The sequence below is a fragment of the Nomascus leucogenys genome, chromosome 9, assembly GCF_006542625.1.
Source record: "Nomascus leucogenys isolate Asia chromosome 9, Asia_NLE_v1, whole genome shotgun sequence".
NCBI classification, from domain to species: domain Eukaryota; kingdom Metazoa; phylum Chordata; class Mammalia; order Primates; family Hylobatidae; genus Nomascus; species Nomascus leucogenys.
This window is the reverse complement of record NC_044389.1, coordinates 32,385,581-32,406,323: the sequence shown is the minus strand read 5'-3', so window position 1 is coordinate 32,406,323 and position 20,743 is coordinate 32,385,581. Positions and strand designations below refer to the sequence as shown.

General features: G+C 36.8%; 1 protein-coding gene and 1 pseudogene across 1 annotated transcript in view; both read right to left on the bottom strand.

Moving 5' to 3' along the window:
• The window catches only part of SHCBP1L (SHC binding and spindle associated 1 like), a 53,303-nt gene that overhangs the window by 25,742 nt on the left and 6,818 nt on the right, over window positions 1-20,743 (bottom strand). The window contains exons 3-6 of the mRNA XM_030818423.1: window positions 14,523-14,737; window positions 13,654-13,740; window positions 13,363-13,581; window positions 4,123-4,228 (exon numbers count right to left, since the gene is read on the bottom strand). Of these exons, the coding sequence (XP_030674283.1) occupies window positions 4,123-4,228; window positions 13,363-13,581; window positions 13,654-13,740; window positions 14,523-14,737 (627 nt within the window). The remainder of the gene's footprint in view (window positions 1-4,122; window positions 4,229-13,362; window positions 13,582-13,653; window positions 13,741-14,522; window positions 14,738-20,743) is intronic.
• On the bottom strand, window positions 16,325-20,542 carry LOC105738753 (annotated as a pseudogene).

Genomic DNA, 20,743 nt, shown 5'->3' with positions numbered 1-20,743 from the left:
ATGTGAAATGTTTCAGTCCCTGTGGAAAACAGTTTGGCAACTCCTCATAAAGTTGCACATATGACCCAGTAATTCTAGTCTTAGGTATATACCCCAAAGAATCGAAAACAGGTAGTCAGACAAACTCTTGTACACAGATGTTCACAGCCCCACTTTCCCTAATAGTCAAAAGGCAGAAACAACTCAGATATCCACCAACTGATGAATATATAAGCAGATCGTTGTACATACAGACAATAGGATATTATTCAGCCAGAAAAATGAATGAAGTACTGATAAATGCTACAATGTGGATGAACCTTAAAAACATCATGCTAGATGAAAGAAGCCAGACATAAAGGTCAGATATTTTATGATTCCATTTACATGAAATATCCAGAATCATAAATCTAAAGAGATAGCAGATGGTTGGTTGTCAGGAGGTGGGGGAAAGGGGAAATGGAGGTATGGGGTTCTGGTTTTGGGTAATGAAAATGGTTGGGAACCAGACAGATGTACACAGCATTGTGACTCTACTAAATGTCACTGAATGTCACTTTAAAACAGTTAATTTTGCTATGAAAATTTCACCTCAAGTTTTTTAAGAAAGGAAAAAAGATACAAAAAGAAAGAAGGAATAACCGAGAGCACACTGTCTCTGAGGAGGCAGATGGCAACAGAATCAGCAGTACAGATGGAAGAAAACTGATTAAATTCTTCTTTGTACTTTGTATATTTTCAGATGTGGTTATCACCTTCTGTAGCACTTCAGGAAAAATCTGGCAAAAATGATGGCTATATTATTGGGATATAAACTGCAAAATAGTAATAATAATATCAGTTGACATTTATTTATGTGCTAGGCATTTTGCTAAAAGATCTATATACATTATTTCACTTAAGCCTAACACTCTATGGGACAGACTTCATTATTCTCTTTTACAGATGAGGAAATAAGAGAAACCATGTAATTTGTTTAATCTCGTAGAAATATTAAGAAGCAAAACTGTGAATCAAATCCAGGTTTTTACGATCTTAAAGTCTGTGTTCTCCAACATCACAATATACCATCCCCAGATTGAAAGAAGGAACAGCCTGTGATCAACAAGAGGATAAAGGCTTTTGATACACAATGGGGATACCACTGTTTCTCCTAGATCTGGGAGAATGACTAATGTTCAACTTTAGTTCAGAAACTGAAACAAGTGGTAAACATTTATTGAGCACTTACTATGTGCTGGGCATTATTCTGAGCATATTACAAATATAAACTCATTTAATCTTTACAACAACTCTATAAATATGGAACATAGGATTATTATCCCAATTTTACATATGATAAACTAAAGTACAGATGGGCTAAATAATTGGTTGAAAATCACCTAACTAGTAAGTGGCAAAACCAAGAATCCAGGCAATTTGTCTTTAGAGCCCATGCTTTTAACTAGCACAGTATATATAAGTATATATATATACACATATATATGTACATATATATGTGTATATATACATATATGTCTATACATATATATGTCTATATACATATATATGTATATATACACATATGTATATATATGTACATATATATGTATATATATGTACATATATATATTTTTCTCTCTCTCTCTTTTTAAAGCACTCTACAAGTAAGGAAATTGAGGCTTAGAGGTTATGCTCTTTGCCTAAAATTACTTATTAAGTGGTCTCAGATAGGGTATTTGAACATTGGGTACTTAACTACAAAGTCCATGCCTTTCCACTGCACTGTTTATAAAGATTACCAACATAAGATGATGGGCATGAATAAACTGCGTCTAAGGGGTGGGTATAGAACAAGAATTCTCAGTCAAAAACCTTCAAAGATGAAGAAATTGTTAAAGCTTATATGCACAGCAGCCGGGCGCGGTGGCTCACGTCTGTAATCCCAGCACTTTGGGAGGCTGAGGAGGGGAGATCACGAGGTCGGGAAATCGAGACCATCCTGGCTAACGGGGTGAAACCCCGTCTCCACTAAAAATACAAAAAATTAGCCGGGCGTAGTGGCGGGCGCCTGTAGTCCCAGCTACTCGGGAGGAACCCGGGAGGCGGAGCTTGCAGTGAGCCGAGATTGCGCCACTGAACTCCAGCCTGGGCGACAGAGCGAGACTCCGTCTCAAAAAAAAAAAAAAAAAAAAAAAAGCTTATATGCACAGCTATACTACTATCAAACTATAATATTTCATGAACCTCAAAAGTAAATCTAAAATCCAAGTTCTAAGTAAAGTGGAAGCTGATGATACTTTCTCCTCACAGTAGTCTCCCTCTAATTATTCTGGCCTCCAAAGTTTAGGTATAACTACACAAATGAAAACAGGATTGCAAAGCACTGAACAAAAAAAAATCATAGAAATTTCTGTCATATAAGAAAGTGAATAAAGCCAGGACCTATTTAAAAGTGAAAAGGAGAAGTAAAAATAAAAATGACAAAATAAAGCTGAGGATAAAAGCAAGATTTATACCTTTTTAAAAAGATGTTTTAAAAGGTGTTTATAAAGATGTTGGTAGAATAATCAACATGATTGAATAATATGCTCCAATAAGTAATTAAAAGGAAAATTAAATTTTGTTGAAAAGAATAAAAATTGGTAGAATAGCAGACAAGACTGTCTAATATGCCAGCTTTATCTTTCATCACTCTCTTAGATGTTAACCACCAGCCTTGGTGGCCTTCTTTCAGTTCCTTATATGTACTAACCTCTCTTGTCACATACACTAATTTATTCATTCACCAAAAATTGCTGGGCACCTACCGTGTACCAAGAATCATACTAGGTGACTGGATGAGTGGTAAATACTCTTTGCTCTCACGAAGCTCACATACCAGTGAAAGAGACAGACATTAAATAGATAGCCACAAAAGTGTTAAATGTAGTCATGATAAAGGAAAGTGCCAATAGGGAAAAATACAAGGTACTATAATTGTATACAGCAGTCTAATGTATTATGAAAGGTTGAGAAAGCCTTTTCCTGTGGAAATATTTAAATCAAGACCTGAAGGATGAACAGTGGCTCAGCTGGCAGAGGAAACAACACAGCTTATCCCAGGATGTGGGGTGAGTGAAGGAAAAAAGTGAGTGTGTATGAAAGTGATGAGAAATATGAACAAGATAACTCCCAGAAAATTGTTATTAGCAACCAAGTAGATGACGGTACCATTTATTGAAACAGAGAACTCCAGAATGAAAGCAAGTCAACGGGATAAGATTATGAAATTAATTGCAGACAATTAATTGATGTACTGGCGAGACAATTAAGTGGTCATAAGCAATAGGCAGTTGGACACATAGGTTTGGGGCTTAGAGCAAAAGTTTGGGCTATGCAAATACATTCTGGAAAAGTACCTGTATATATAAGTGAAGTTATGGGAGAAGGTTAGCTAAATCACTTCGGGATAATATAGTGCGTAAAAGAGACAAGTACCAAGCATTTAGAGGACAGAAGAAAAAAAGTAACTAGAGAGAATGAAAACTAGGAAAGTATACTAACATAAAACAATGAAAGAGATTATTTCAATGAGAGAGCTTTGAAATGCTACTGAGAGGTCAAGTGAAATGAAAATATTTGCTCTTTGGCTTAGAACATTTGTTTGTTCTTGAGCTTGATAAATTTATATTCATCCTTCAGGATTCAGCTGAGTTATTTCTTCTATCCAGCATTTCCAGACTCCTAATTCTGTCTTATGTACCCATCCTACATGTACCCTGTACATATGCTTATCATAGCATTTATCATTCTGTGTCATAATTGTAATTGCCTATATACTTGTGTCCATATTTCCACCATGCTTGAAATTTTCAAATGTGTGAAGAAGGAAGACTGTGGGTCTGGATCAACATTTTGTCTCCCCTAAATGCAGTCTTTCTCATGTTTATGTCTCATCTTCACCATAGCAACTAACATAGTACCTGGCTACAAGGTTAGTACTCAGTAAATAGTTGTCACCATTTATTTATTTAGTATCTATTATATGGGAATAACTGAGCTGGAGGTAGTTGAGAAAATAAGGCGTTAATAATTAGACAAGGACTCCACCCTCAGGGAGCTTCTTTTCCGATTATACACAGCTAATACTTAAATAACAAATAAGAATAGTTTATTTCTTACCATTTCAGTAGTCATCACTTTTGCTACAATATGTGTTATAGTCTTTCCAAATTCTCTTTTTCCTTTCCTACGCCTCAGAATTCTTGGAAAGAAAGGTCCATGAACTCTATAGTTGAAAATATTTAGTTATAATTAAATTAACATGAAAAAGACTGACCTTGTCCTTACTTGTAAATAAAAACTTGGTACTAAGCATCTTTGAGAAATAGTTTTCATCAATTATAAGTTCCTTGAGAGCAATGAGCAACTTGAGAGCAGATCTTTTAGATAACTTCATGTTTAAATCCTTAAACTCTAAAATATTTTCATTTTAATTGATAGTACCTGGAAATCTGCATGCAACCCTCTGCAACCATTGCCTCAGCTATCTCAACCTTCCAATACAGTAGAAAAATTTCCTGGGTGTACTTTCATAATCCATTGAGTTGTAGACTCACACAAAGATGGGTTATGCCTCTGACAGGAGGCATCAGAATATTTTCGAGTATGCCTAATTTTAGATACTATGTTCAATTAACATATCATTTTGTTTCAAAGGATATTATCTCCATAAAATTGTTGGCTGTTGGCCTCCCAGCAGAACTGTTCCAGCTTCTCTCTTAGTTGTTTTTATATTGTTTGCTATTCAGCACTTCTAATTAGTTCTTTCTCTTCTTCCTGCTTTTCTTTATGTTTCCTGTTTCCTATCTCTATCATTTAAGTGTCTTCAACAGAAAGTCAGATAAAAAGTTTCAGTATAACTGTTGGCTTTTATCATTACTGTCCGCCAAAAGGGACACTCTTTTTCCAGTAGATATGGATTTACCAGTAATCTCTTTAGTATAATCTTTTGCATATATATGTATATATATATATTTTTTATTAAAGACAGGGTCTTGCCCTGGAGTGCAGTGGTGCAGTTATGGCTTACTGCAGCCTTGACCTCGTGGGCTCAAGCAATCCTCCCACCTCGGCCTCCCCAGTAGCTAGGACTACAGGCATGTGCCACCTTGCCTGGCTTTTTTTTTTTTTTTTTAAGAGGCAGGGTCTCATTACATTGCCCAAGCTGGTCTTGAACTCCTGGCCTCAAGCAATCCTCCCACCTTGGCCTCCCCAAGTGCTAGGATTACAGGCATGAGCCTGGCCAGTACCAATATTTTTGAACTGTATCTCAATTATTATACATTTTTGTAAAACTTATGATTTCAGGAAACTTTCTAATAATTTTCTATGCAAGTTATTAAAAACTGAATTTAAACATATAGCAGTATCCTCCAAAAGTTTCATTAAACATTTCAAAATCAAACCCACTCAGCATTTTTATATCTATTTAAGCAAGTGGTCTTGATCTTGAGAAACGGGGAACCATTCATACTTTTTTTTTTTTTTTGCTATATACCAGTTAATTAGCTGCTCCAAAAGTAAGACATCCTAAAACATTCAGGAAACCACAGTAGTTTATCATGCTATCTTAGTTTTAAAATCAAAGGTATATATAGGTGTTTTTAGTCAAGTTTATTAAGGTATAATTTACATAAAAGGTATTCATTTTAAGTGAACTATTCCATGAGATTTCACAAATGTATATATGCTTTTAACTCAATCACAATAATAAAGATATAAACACTTTCCATCACACTGATAAGTTTCCTCATGCATCTTTGCAGTCCTGAACAAACACTGGTCTGCTTTCTGTCATTAGGTATGTCCCTTTCTTCAATTTTTTCTTAATAGGCTTTATTTTTCAGAGCAGTTTCAGATTTTCAGCAAAGTTGAGCAAAAGGAAGAGAGTTCCTGTGTATCCCTTGTTCCCCCTGCACACACAACCTGCCCCACTATCAACATCTGGCACCAGAGTGGTACACTCATTACAACCGATGAACCTATATTGACACATCATTATCACCCAAAGTCCATAGTTTACATCAGAGTTGACTCTTGATGTTGTCCATTATAGGAGTTTGGACAAATGTATAATGACATGTAGCCACCATTATAGTATAATACAGAAGACAGAAGAGTTTCACTGCCCTAAGAATTCTCTATGCTCTGCCTCTCCCTTAATACTTGGGAACCACTGAATTTTTTTTTTTTTTTACTGCCTCCACAATTTTGTCTTTCCAGAATGTCATATAGTTGGAGTCATACAGTATGTAGCCTTTTCAGATTGGCTTCTTTCATTTAGTAATATGCATTTAAGTTTCTTCCATGTCTTATCATGGCTTGACAGGTCTTTTCTTTTTAGTGCTGAATAACATTCCTTGTCTGGGTGTACCACAATTTATATATTCACCTGCTGAAGGACATTTTGGTTGCTTCCAAGTTTCGGCAATTATGAATAAAGCTGCTATAAACAACCATGTGCAGGTTTTTGTGTGAACATAAGTTTCCAACTCGTGGGTAATTATCAAGGAACATGATAGCTGGATCATATGATAAGAGCATCTTTAGTTTTGTAAGGAACTTCTAAACTGTCTTCCAAAGTGACTATACTATTTTGCATTCCCACCAGCAATAAGTGAGAATTCCTGTTGTTCCACACCTTTCTAGGAACTGTTTATGGAATTTTATTTATTTATTTATTTATTTATTTATTTATTTATTTGAGTCGGAGTCTCGCTCTGTTGCCAAGGCTGGAATGCAGTGGCACGATCTCAGCAGCACGATCTCAGCTCACTGCAACCTCTGCCTCCCGGGTTCAAACGATTCTCCTGCCTCAGCCTCCCAAGTAGCTGGGACAACTGGCCTGTGCCACCATGCCTTGCTAATTTTCGTATTTTTATTAGAGATGGAGTTTTGCCATATTGGCCAGGCTTGTCTCGAACTCTTGACCTCAGGTGATCTGCCCACTTCAGCCTCCCAAAGTGCTGGGATTACAGGCGTGAGCCATCCTGCTCAGCCTCTCAATGGAATTTTAAAGTGGAATAATATACTATGCATTCTTTTGTGTCTGCTTTTTTCACTCAGCCTATTTTTGAGATCCATCCATGTTATTGTTATTGTGTGTTAGCAATTTACTTCTTTTTTTTTTTTTTTTTGAAACAGAGTCTCACTCTGTCACCCAAGCTGGAGTGCAGTGGCGCGATCTCAGCTCACTGCAACTTCCGCCTCCCAGGTTTGAGCAATTCTCCTGCCTCAGCCTCCTGAGTAGCTGGGATTTCAGGCACACATCACCACACCTGGCTAATTTTTGTACTTTTAGTACAGACGGGGTTTCACCATATTGGTCAGGCCGGTCTCGAACTCCTGACCTTGTGATCTGCCTGCCTCAGCCTTCCAAAGTGCTGGGATTACAGGCATGAGCCACCTCACCCGGCCAGCAATTTACTTCTTTATATTGCTGAGTAATATTTCATTATAGGATTTTCTATATACAAGACCATGTCATCTGTGAATAGAGATAATTTTACTTCTTCCTTTCCAATCTGTATGCTTTTTATTTCTTTTTCTTGTCTAATTGCTCTGGCTAGAATCTCCAGTACAATTTGAATAAAAGTGGCAAGAGTAAATATCCTTATCATGCTCCTGATTGTAGGGGGAAAAACATCTATTCTTTCACCACAAAAAAATGATGACTCTAGCTGTGAGTTTTTCATAGATAGCCTTAAACAGGTTGAGGAAAATGCCTTCTATTCCAAGTTTTTTTTAGAGTGTTTATCATGAAAGGGTGTTAATTTGTCATATGATTTTTCTGTGTCTATTGAGATGACTGTGTGTCTTTTTTTTATTCTATTAATATTATGTATTATACTGATTGATTTTCATATTTTAAAACAACATTGGATTCCTGGGATAAATCTCACCTTAGTCATAGTGTCTGATCTTTTTATATGTTGCCGGACTCCATTCGTTAGTATTTTCTTGAGGATTTTGTATCTATATTCATTAGTGATATTCGTGTAGGTTTTCTTTTCTTGTGATGTCTTTGCTTTTGGATTCAGAGTAATATATTGGTCTCACAGAATGAGTTGGGAATTTGTTACCTTTCATTTTCTGGAAGAGTTTTTGAAGAATTAGTGTTGATTCTTCTTTAAACGTGTGTCACAATTCACCAGTGAAGACATCTAGTCCTTGACTTTCCTTTGTGAGTAGTTTTTCATTTGCTAATTCAATCTACTTAACTTGTTATAGAGCCAGTCAGAATTTACATTTCTGCTTGAACCATTTTTGGTAGATTGTGTCTTACTAGGCATCTGTTCATTTATTCTAAGTTATCTAATTTGTTGGCTTATTTATATTATTCCTTTGTAATCCTTTTTATTTCAGTGTAGGTTTTTATGTGGACCTAAGTTTTCAAATTAATTGGGTGAATACCAAGTAGGATTGCAACTGCTGAGTCCTATGGTTAAACTATGTTTCACTTTGTAAGAAACTGCCAAACAGTGCTCTAAAGAGGCAGTACCATTTTGCATTCTAACCAAAAAAGAATGAGAGTTCCTTTGCTCAACATTCTCAGTAGCAATTAATATTATCATCTTTTTGGATTTTAGCCATTTCTAATAGGTATGTAATGGCATCTCATTGCTGTTTTAATCTGCAACATACTAATGACAAATGAAGTTGAGCATCTCTTTATATGCTTTTTTGCTGTCTGTATATCTTCTTCGGTAAGATGTCTATTCAGATCTTTGCCTATTTTTAATTGCGTTGTTATGTTTGAGTTTTATGACCTCTTTGTATATTTTAGATACAAGTCTATCAGATATGCATTATGCAAATATTTGCTCCTAATCTGTGGCTAGTTTCTTCATTCTCTAAATAGTGTATTTTTCAGAGCAGTTTTCAATTTTAACAAAGTCCAACTTATGACTTTTTTCTGTCACAGAACATACAGTATTGTTGTGGTACCTAAAAACCCACTGCCAAACACAAGAATATCTATAATTTCCTATGAGTCTTATGGTTTTGAGTTTTACATTTAGGTTTATGGACCACTTTGAGTGAATTTTTGTGAAAGGTCTGTATCTAGGTTCACGTTTTTGGATATAGATATTCAATTATTCCAGCACCATTTGTTGAAGAGGATATCCTTTTTCTATTACATTTCTTTCGCCCTTTGTCAAGTCAGTCTACTCTACGTGTGGATCTTATGGATTCTCTAATCTGGACTACATAAGGACTCTATTTCCTTCCACTGATCTATCTGTCTCTTCCATTAATCTATTCTTTCACCTATACCATACTGTCTTGGTTACTACAGCTTCATAGTAAGTCTTAAGATCAAGTAGTATGAGTCCTTCTACTTTTTGGCTATTCTAGCTTTCCTGCCTTTCCCATGACTTTTAGAAACAGTTTGCCAATCTCTACAAAATATTTTGCTATGAATTTCACTGCGATTGCACTGGATCTACAGATCAAGTCGGGAAGAACTGACATTTTGAAAATATTGGGTCTTCCAATCCAAGAACATAAGATATCTCTCCATTTATTTTCATCAGTGTATTGTAGCTTTCTGCATTATAGGTCCTATATTTTGTTAGGTATATACCTAAGTATTTCACATTTTTGGTTCTATTGTCAATCATTTTTAAAATTTAAAATAAATTGTTCACTGCTGGTATATAAAAAAGCAGTTGATTTTTGAATATTAACCTTGCTTCCTGTAAACTTGCTATACTCATTTATTGGTTTCAGGAGTTTTGTTCCTTTTTGATTCTTTGGGATTTTCTACATAGACAATTATGTCATCTGAAAATAAAGATAGTTTTATTTCTTCTTTTCCAGTCTGTGGACATTTTGTTTCTTTTTCTTGTCTTATTGCATTATTTAAAACTTCTAGTATGAAGGTGAATAGGAATGGTAAGGAATTGTTACATCTTCCTGGAGAACCAAACCCTTTATCATCATGAAATATCCCTTTTTGTCCCTGATAATTGTCCTAGTTCTTAAAGGCTGCTTCATCTGAAATTAATATAGCCACACCAGATTTTTATTAATTAGCATGAGCATTAAATATCTTTCCCCATCCCTTTACTTTGAACATATCTGAACCTTTATAAAGTGGGTTTCTTACAGATCACATATCGTTGGATATTGTTTTCTTAAATCCATTTTCATAATCTCTGCTTTTTTATTAAGACCATTTACATTTACAGTTATTTTGACATAATTAACATTTACTATATTGTAGCTGGTTTCTATTAATACAGAGGTTGCACTTGTCCTTTGTTTCCTTTTTCCCTTTCCTTTTCTGCCTCTTCTAGCGTTTTGGTTGCTGTTTTGTTTTGTTTTGTTTTGTTTTTTTGAGACAGAATCTTATTCTGTCACCCAGGCTGGAGTGCAGTGGCATGATCTCAGCTTACTGCAACCTCCACCTCATAGATTCAAGTGATTCTAGTGTCTCAGCCTCCTGAGTAGCTGGGATTACAGGCATGCACCACCACACCTGGCTAATTTTTGTATTTTTAGTAGAGATAGGGTTTCATCAGGCTGGTCTGGACTCCTGACCTCAGGTGATCCGCCCACCTTGGCCTCCCAAAATGCTGGGATTACAGGTATGAGCCACCACACCCAGCCCTGCCTCTTCTAGTTTTAATTTAGCATTTTATTTTGTTCCATTGTATCTACTCTCTTAAATCAATTATGCTTCTTTTTAGAAAAAAATTAATATTTGCTCTAGAGATTGCAACATATATTTTTAACTAATTTAAGTCCACTTTCAAATAACACTATACTACTTCACATGTCATGCAGATACCATATAACAGAGCATTCCAATTCTATCCTCCCATCTTTTATGATATTGTTTCATTTATTTCAGTAATCTATAAGCTTTAATTACCTAATGAATCATTACTACTATTATGTTAAATAGCTATCTTTTAGATCAATCAACAATAAGAAAAATAGAGGCTGGACACAGTGGGTCACACCCGTAATCTCAGCACTTTGGAGGTCAAGGTGGGAGGATCACTTGAGCCCAGGAGTTTGAGATCAGCCAGGGCAATATAGTGAGACCCTGTCTCCACAAAAATAAAAATAAAAACATTAGCCAGGCATGGTGGCACACACCTGTGGTCCCAGCTACTCAGAAAACTGAAGTGAGAGGATCACTTGAGCCTGGGAAGTTGAGGCTGCAGTGAGCCATGATCACGTCACTGCACTCCAGCCTGGGTGACTGAGCAAGACCCTGTCTCAGAAAAATAAATAAAATACTAATAATAATAATAAAATAATTTATTTTACCTTTATTCCTTCTCCCACATTGTTCCTTACTATATGTAGACATGAGTTTTTGTCATTTTTCTTCTCCCTGAAGAACTTCCTTTAACCTTTCTTGCAGAACAGGCCTACTAATGATAAACTCTCAGTTTTGTTTGTTTGTTTTGTTTTGTCTGAGCAAGTATTTCTTGCCCACATTTGAAAAATAATTTCACTAGATACAGAATTCTAGTTTGGTGGTTCTTTCAACATTTTGAATATTTCTCTCCACTCTCATCTTATTTTCATAGTTCCTTCTGAGAAATTCTTGTTCACTATAGTAGGTAATGTGGGTTTTTAACTTTGGCTTCCTTAAAGATATTTTTTCTTTATTTGTCGTTTTATGCAGTTTAAATATGATCTGCATAGGTGTTGATTCTTTGATATTTATCCTATTTGGTGTTCTCTGAGCTTTATGGATCTGTGGTTTTGTGTCTGTATTTAATTTTGGAAAATTCTCATCATTATTAATTCAAGTATTTCTTCTAATCCATTTGCTCTTCCTTCTTCTTCTGGTATTACAATTACACATATGTTAACACCTTTTGAAACTGTCACACAGTTCTTATATGTTCTCTTCAGTTTCTTTCATTCTTTTTTCTTTGCATTGCAGTTTGGGAAGTTTCTATTGACAAATCTTTAAACTCATTAATTCTTTCTTCCCACAATAGATCATGTATCCCAGCTATTGATGAATTTTAAATTCTCTGACTGATGAATTCCAAAATCACACCTGAGTCTCTTTGTGATATTTGCTTTGTTTCTCTGAACTGTTTTTTTTTTTCTTGCATTTTAGCATGCCTTATAATTTCTTGTTCAAAGCCCAACATGACAAATCAGGTAACAGAACAGGTTAAAAGGTCTTTAGTGTGAGGTTTTATATTAATCTGGCCAGGTTGTGTTTAATGGGTACTATAGCTGTAGGTGTCAGAAGCTTCAAATTCCTCTAGTTTCCTTGTTTTTGTCCTCCATCTTGTCTTTGTGCTTCTTATTCTTTCTTTTTTTTTTTTGAGACGGAGTTTTGCTCTTGTTGCCCAGGCTGGAGTGCAATGGCGTGATGTCGGCTCACTGCAACCTCTGCCTCCCAGGTTCAAGCAATTCTCCTGCCTCAGCCTCCCGAGTAGCTGGGATTACAGGCATGCACCACCACGCCCAGCTAATTTTGTGTTTTCAGTAGAGGTGGGGTTTCTCCATGTTGAGGCTGGTCTCAAACTCCTGACCTCAGGTGATCCGCCCACCTCGGCCTCCCGAAGTGCTGGGATTACAGGCATGAGCCACCACGCCTGGCTTGTGCTTCTTCTTATTATCTTTTTCTTTTAAGAGACAGGGTCAAAAAAACAAACAAACAACAACAACAACAACAAAGAGACAGGGTCTCGCTCTGTTACCCAGGCTGGAATGCGGTAGCATGATCAATGCTTACTGCAGCCTCAAACTCTACCGCTCAAGTGATCCTCCTGCCTCAGCCTCCCAAGTAGCTGAGACTACAGGCACACCCCACCACATTCCTAGCTAAATTTTAAAAATCTGTTTGTTTATTGTAGAGATGGGGCCTCAATATGCTGCCCAAGGCTGGTCTCAAACTCTTGGCCTCAAGTGATCCTCCTACCTTGTCCTCCCAAAGTGTTGGGATTACAGGTGTGAGCCACCATATCTAACCTGTCTTTGTGCTTCTTTCAAAAACTGTTCTGTAGACAGACTCTGTCTGTGTCTTGCTACTCTTTTAGCTATAATCCAGTTATCTTATTTACTTCATGTATTATATATAGAGGAGGTCCACCTCTTCCTTTCTTACGCTTTGGCCAAAATCAAAAGAGTTAAAATGAAAGATAAGGAAAGAAATGGATTAATGAGTTCTTTTGGTCAAAAAAACAATGATTTCAGTGAATTCAGCTAATATAATTTTCCAATACTGATAGTTGTACCTTGTGCTTACCTCATAAATTAGACATCTAATTTTATACTTCACTTTAATCAGAACATATACCACAAATTAAGTGCTATGATAAAATAATAACCATGTAAACTTTTGCTTCTATTTGAAATAGAGTAAATTATTACCGGAGGCGTAAATCTTCCCACATTTTCAATAATCCACAGAGCATGACTGTCTCATAGTATTTTTTCCAGCATTCAACAGCCTCTGCTGCAGATGGATCTTCTTTAATATTGCTCTGATACTCAATGAGCTCGACACGTTTGTTTTTATATTTCTCCAAAGTTTTTTTAAAACGTTGTGCGATAGGACCAGGTATTGTTCCATCCTGTATATCACACCACCTGAAAATTATCAACATAATTACAATGTTTATTTTTTCTAGTGTGTGGTATAAGTTTATAAACTATACTTACAAATTAATTCTTTCTTCAATAAGTGCAGAATAATCCTTACAACTTTCTTCATCATCCCAGTCTCTCCAAAGAAAGTCATAAAAAAACCTACGATAAACCAAATTAAGATGACAGTAATCAAAAACAGCCACTACTGATTTAGAGCTAAACAGATATTCTGATGTCAGAATTCTCTACCTCAATCTTAATTCTTAAGCAAAATATTTTAAAATGACCTTTGAGTGAACTAAAATAAAAGGTAAAACTTTAAAAATTAGGTGATTTGCATTCTATTTTAGGTTACGGTAAATGAGATAATGAGTGGGACTGTAAAATTCCGTTTCTAAATTTTATAGATTTTGGCTATTATTTGCTCAAAAAATAAATAATATGTAAGATACTACCAAATTTGTATGGGAGGAAAACATTAGAAAAACAAAAACATGCCAAAAAATATTCTGTATTTCATTTGTGGATAGCTTCCCTCAAATTGTATCAACTTATAAGAAGCAATCATAATGTGAATGATGATATCTAGTATTTGTAATGCCTTTAAATTTGAGAAATGAATGCTAATAAATTTAAGATGCTTAAATATGAATAGAAGTTAATGTTACTTATTTCAAGAATTCTTTTAAATTTTATTTTTATAAAATGCAAGATCAAAAAATTGCAAACTTTTCATTACCCATATATAATGTTTCTGCAAGGAAATGTTTTTACTAAAAGTTACAAATACAATATGTTAATTTAAAATGGACAAATTTAATCCAGCAGTAGTGAGTGAAAATTAAATCATTAAATGCTTGTAAAGTGATTATATGAGCAAAACCTTCACATTAACTTTTGGATATAATAAATTTAACTTTCAAAAGTAAAGGCCCTAATACCTGACAACTTCCAAGGCCAAAGCAATATCATGTATATCAGTATCTTGTCCCTCAACAGGATACACTTCCAAAAGAGGTACACTGTGTTCCAGTTCCTCCAAAATCTCATCAACCAAATCTCTTGGAATATTTGCAATGTTGGAAGAAAAGGGCTCAGCAACAGAAACAGTAACTTTGAAACAAGATGATGAGTCTTCGTATGGTTCACAAGTTACCTAAGATAAATATCATAAGAGATAAGAGATATAGTTACAAATATCAGTAAACCACAGGATTTCTTTCTCATATATGAGCTCATTATAAAGTTTCTTCTTTTAAATTTATGACTTCTTCAACAATCAACATACAGAATAATTATAGATCAATATTAAATATACTATCAATAGTTTTTCAAACCCTACTTCTTAAACACATTTTTTTTCAGTTTCATGAAAGGAATTCTGTATCTCCTACATTATTTGTTTCTAAGATTGAGTTGCCTGACTTTGAGATTTCATAAAACAGTTTGTGTGTGTGTGTGTGTGTGTGTCTGTGTGTGTGTGTGTGTGTATATATATGGCAGGGTCTTACTGTGGTTGCTCAGGCTAGTGTGCAGCGGCTATTCACAGGTATAATCATTGCACACTAATCCTCGAATTCCTGGGCTCAAGCCATCCTCTTACCTCAGCCTCCTGAGGACCTGGGACTACAGGAACATGCCACTGTGCCCAGCTAATATTATCGAAAAATTTTTGAACAAATTTTGCCATAAAAGCATGTTAAATATAATAAATCATAATTATAAGCTTCCAGTGGGCATCTAGCATACAGTAAGCACTGAATAAAGTAGCAAAATAATAAAAATGACAATGATAATAACAAACAAACAAACAAAAGCATGTTAAAAAAAAAAAAGCCCTGCTATCTGTATTACACCATTGGTAGAAGAATGGCTGTTCAAAAGAAAAAAAAAAAAAGGAGAAAGGACATAAAGAGTAAAATTTTTTTTTTTCAAAATTGAGATTTTATTGGTTGAGGATCAATACAGACATTTCAATTTGTACACAATTCTTAACATACGTAACGAAAATCTAAAAAGCCATTTATTGCAATTCTTTTTTAAAGTTATTCCAGTGACTTTCCAGCTTAAAATTTGGAAGCAAATTTTCCTTAAGAGGCTATCAAGTACCAGTATCTTCACATGTTGGTCAGCTGTTACATACGGCCCACCAGTTCACAACTGAATAGCACCTACACTACATATTCAAATTTGTAATCTTTCAAATTCAAATTTGTAATCTCACAGCACAGTAACAAAGTTATTAGGAAAACAGGACTACCACAACCAAAGATGTTACAGAGTGCACACAATTCTGACAGGGAGAGCCATGATCATGTGGTTTTCTTTACGAAACAATTCTTCTAAAAAACATGGGAATGGAAGTAATTTTAAATGTTCAAGACATTAAATGCAGGACTGATTCCATACTGCCATTTAATATGCTTTGTATTATAGGATGTAAAAACCAACCCCCCACCTATGGAATGTTAAGCTGACACCCGAGACAGTCAAAGCCTCCCATAATTCAATATCCCACACTATTTTCTGGTTGTACCAAAAAATAAACAACCAGCAAATGATTTCACCTCTTAAAAAAAAGCATTTACACTTAAAAAATGGGGATGAGGTGGGATTCCCTTCTTCTTAAAAATATTTCTAGAGCTACTAAAAAACTTGCATTTACAAAATAGTTGATAAAAATGTTCCTCTGGATTGTACAAGAAGGGAGACAGGGACCACTGATAAGACATGGTATATGGTATTAATCAGATTTGGCTTCTTTCTCTCCTGCTTCATCAGAGGCTGGACTCTCCTCAGTTTTCGTTTCCCCATTTTCTGCAGGTAAATCTTTAGTTTCTTGGTTAGCCACTTCGGCCTGTTTTCCCTTTGCTCCCCTTTTCCCTTTTGTTTGCACTTTTTTGTCTGAAGATTTATCCTTCTTTGCTGCCTTTTTCGGCTTTGCTTCCACTTTTGCAGGAGGCTTAGCTGATAACCGCCCAATCTCCTGTTGGGCTTTTCTTTGGCGGCCCCTTCGGCGGAGCCCACCTTCCTCTTGGGCGTCCTGGAGGCGTGGAGGGCGCGTGCCGGGTGCCTGCGGGCCGCGGCGCCGCGCCGAGAGCCTCCGCGAAACTGGGCTGCCTGGCCGCTGCCACTCCTCCCGCCGCCCAAGCTACTGAGACCCACCAAGAGTAAAATTCTTAAGTTGATTTAGTTTCATGAACAACATGCTATATTGTTTATTCATCTTATTTCACCATAGTATAGTGATACTTCCCTGCACTTGTCTGAAAATCAGTGCTTCAGAACCAAAGTTGATAGTTTTTAAAAAATTTAACAAATTACATATTAATACAAATTTTAAAATGTTGGCACAAAATTAGTATTAACACAAACACTTCCAAAATCTGTTCTGAAAATTTTCAAGTACAGCCAATGAAATTCTTTATTTTTCAGTAGAGTTACGTCACAAAAAATATTTTAAATATCAGTGTGTTATATCATCAGCACATAAAACAATAATCTTTTAAATACAGGAAAGATCTTCAAATCACTAACCAAACTTTGAAATACAAAGTTTATAACTAATTTAATATAAATTGTGTTCTTCAAAGCAGTTATGGGACAGAAGAAAACTTAGAAAATAGAATAACAACTTAAAACTGGGTGTTTGAAGATAATAAGTGATCTGCAATCCATATTTGTGACAGGACAAAAATATATTTCCAAAGAGTCATTATGAAATATGATACCGATCTTTATATTTTAATATTTTAGTTCTCTCTCTTTTTTTAAGAAACAGGGTTTCACTCTGTTGCCCAGGCTAAAGTGCAGTGGCACGATCTTAGCTCACTGCAGCTTCGAACTTCTGGGCTCAAGCAATCCTCCCTGCTCAGCCTCCCAATGAGCTAGGACTACCTGTGCCACCATGCTCGATTTTTTTTTTTTTTTTTTTTTTGGTACAGACAGGGTCTCACTATGTTGCCTAGGCTGGTCTTGAACTCCTGGCCTCCAGTGATCCTGCTGCCTCAGCTTCTCAAAGTGCTGGGATTACAGGAATGAGCCACCATGCCTGGCCTAGTTTTTTTGTTGTTTGTTTTTGTTTTTGTTTTTTGAGACAGGGTCTCACTCTGTTGCCCCAGCTGGAGTGCAGTGGTGCAATCTCAGCTCACTGCAACCTCCGCCTCCCAGGTTCAAACGATTCTCCAGCCTCAGCCTCCCAAGTAGCTGGGATTACAGGCATGCGCCACCACAGCCTGGCTAATTATTGTAATTTCAGTAGAGATAGGGTTTCACCATATTGACAAGGCTGGTCTCAAACTCTCGACCTCAGGTGATCCACATGCCTCAGCCTCCCAAAGTGCTGGGATTACAGGCGTGAGCCACTGCACCTGGCCTGGCCTAGTTTTAATTTTTTTCAATATTATACATGCATACAGTTTAGAATCAAATAGCTGTACCAGGTTTGCTACGAAAAATAGAATTCAGGCTGGGTATGGTGGTTCACGCCTGTAATCCCAGCACTTGGGGAAGCCGAGGCGGGTGGATCACCTGATGTCAGGAGTTCAAGACCAGCCTGGCCAACGTGGTGAAACCCTGTCTCTACTAAAAAATACAAAAATTAGCCAGGCGTGGTGGTGCGTGCCTGTAATGCCAGCTACTCAGGAGGCTGAGGCAGGAGAATAGCTTGAACCTGGGAGGTGGAGGTTGCAGTGAGCCAAGATCGCACCACTGCACTCCAGCCTGGGTAACAGAGCAAGACTCCTTCTCAAAAAAAAAATAAATAAATAAATAAAAGAGGCCGGGAGGCCGAGACAGGCAGATCACCTGAGGTCAGGAGTTTGAGACCAGCCTGGCCAACATGGTGAAACCCTGTCTCTACTAAAAATACAAAATTAGCGGGGCATGGTGGCGTGTACCTGTAGTCCCAGCTATGTGGAAGGCTAAGGCAGGAGAATCGCTGGAACCCAGGAGGCGGAGGTTGCAGTGAGCCGAGATCGCGCTACTGCACTCCAGCCTGGGTGACAGAGAGAGACTCCATCTCCCATCCAAGTACTAACCAGGCCCGACCCTGCTTAGCTTCCGAGATCAGACGAGATTGGGCATGTTCAGAGTGGTATGGCCGTAGATGATACTCAGTCTCAAAAAAAAAAAAAAAAAAAAAGAAAGAAAAACAGAATTCCTTGACAGTCTTCTGTCACCCTCTAATTCTTGCTCCTCAGAGGCAACCATTTTTAACTTTTTTAGCTGATTATTTTTTGACATTTATATCTTTATCTTTAAATAATATGTTTATATTGCTACTTAAAGTTTTGTTTCCAGTTTTTGGCATTGGATATTGACTTCCAACTCTGAAAGATAAGAATTTAGTTGTCTCTTTCATTTTGCCTCATTTCCGTAATATACAGCCACTCTTTCCTGGCCTTTCATTCACCAATATGGTTATATCTTAAGTATTCAGCATTTATCTTAATATGTTTGAAAAATGTGATTCACAGGTGAGCCATATGGTGTGAACTGATTTTCCTTTCCTGCAAAAAATGTTGTTTTCCCAGCAGTCAATAATTGTATTGCTTTTCATTTGCTTATTTTCTTTTTTCTTTTTTTTTTTTTTTTTGAGATGGAGCCTTGCTTTGTCGCCCAGGCTAGAGTGCAGTGGTGTGATCTCGGGCTCACTGCAACTCCTCTGCCTCCCGGGTTCAAGTGATTCTCCTGCCTCAGCCTCCCACGTATCTGGGACTACAGGCGTGTGCCACCACATCCGGCTAATTTTTGTATTTTTAGTACAGATGGGGTTTCACCATGTTAGCCAGGCTGGTCTCGAACTCCTGACCTCAGGCAATCCACCCACCTTGGCCTCCCAAAGTGCTGGTATTACAGGCGCGCACCACTGCGCCCAGCCATTTGCTCATTTTCTATGTGGCTTTCATTAATTTAGCCCCAAATTCCTTAAGTTGTAAAACTCTCCTTTCAATATGTTCAAAGCCAATAGATTGTGTTTGAAATAAAATACTGGTTTCATTTTATTTAAAGCACTCTTCCAGAGTTCTCTGACCAGTTCTATTCTGAAGTGGCTCTCTAGGCCTGCTATGTACATAGCTGTTATCACTTTGCCATCATCCCAGGAATTCCCTTTGTTTTTCTCTTATGTTGTGGCTTCTCTACATTTTCAATCTGATGTCTTCATATTTCTTGATTTACTCCCTTGACTGTAGATGACATCCATTAACTTCCTAAGAAAAGGTGCATTGGACATAACTTTTGAGACCTCACATATTTGAAAATGTATTTTTTCTACTCTTAACTTATAGTGTGACTAGGTATAAAATTATACAGTGGGATATCACTTTCCCTAAAATTTTTGAAAATATTTTCATAGCTTTTTAAAACTAAGAATTACTTTTGAAAAGTCTGGACTGGGTGTGGTGGCTCACATCTGTAATCCCAGCACTTTGGGAGGCCGAGGCGGGAGGATGTCTTGAGGCCGGGAGTTCCAGACCAGCCTGGTAAACATAGTGAAACCCCATCTCTACTAAAAATACAAAAATTAGCTGGGTATGGTGGCGCACGCCTGCAGTCTCAGCTACTCGGGAGGTTGAGGCATGAGAATTGCTTGAGCCTGGGAAGTGGAGGTTGCAGTGAGCCAAACTGCACCACTGCGCTCCAGCCTGGGCAACAGAGCAAGACTCCGTCTCAAAAAAAAAAAAAAAAAAGGAAAGGTCTGATGTCTGATGCCATTCTACCTCTTGATTCTTTATACAAACCTATCTTTTTTCTCTCTGGAATCTTATTGGACCTTCTCTTTGGTCCCAGTATTCCCAGATTTCATTATGTGTTGGACACTAAGTGGGCCCTTTCAGTCTAGAAATTTATGTCCTTTGGTTCTGAGAAACTTTTACAATTTGACAATTTGCTTTCTTCTGTTCTTGCCACCAACCTCTTACCCCGTCTCTCTTCTCTCTTCCTTTCTTCTCCTCCTCATCTCCTCTTCACTGGTTGATCCACCCAGGCTGTTTCTGTAGTAAGTCAGTATCATTAGGTCTTTTTTTTTTTTAACATATGATCATACAAAAATATTTCAAATCTCATTCCTGGAGTGATATGCCTTAGCTGACTGTGTTCTAGAAGCAGAGTTGGAGGGTAGAATATAGAGGATCCCAATATTCAGTACCAGTAAATTTTC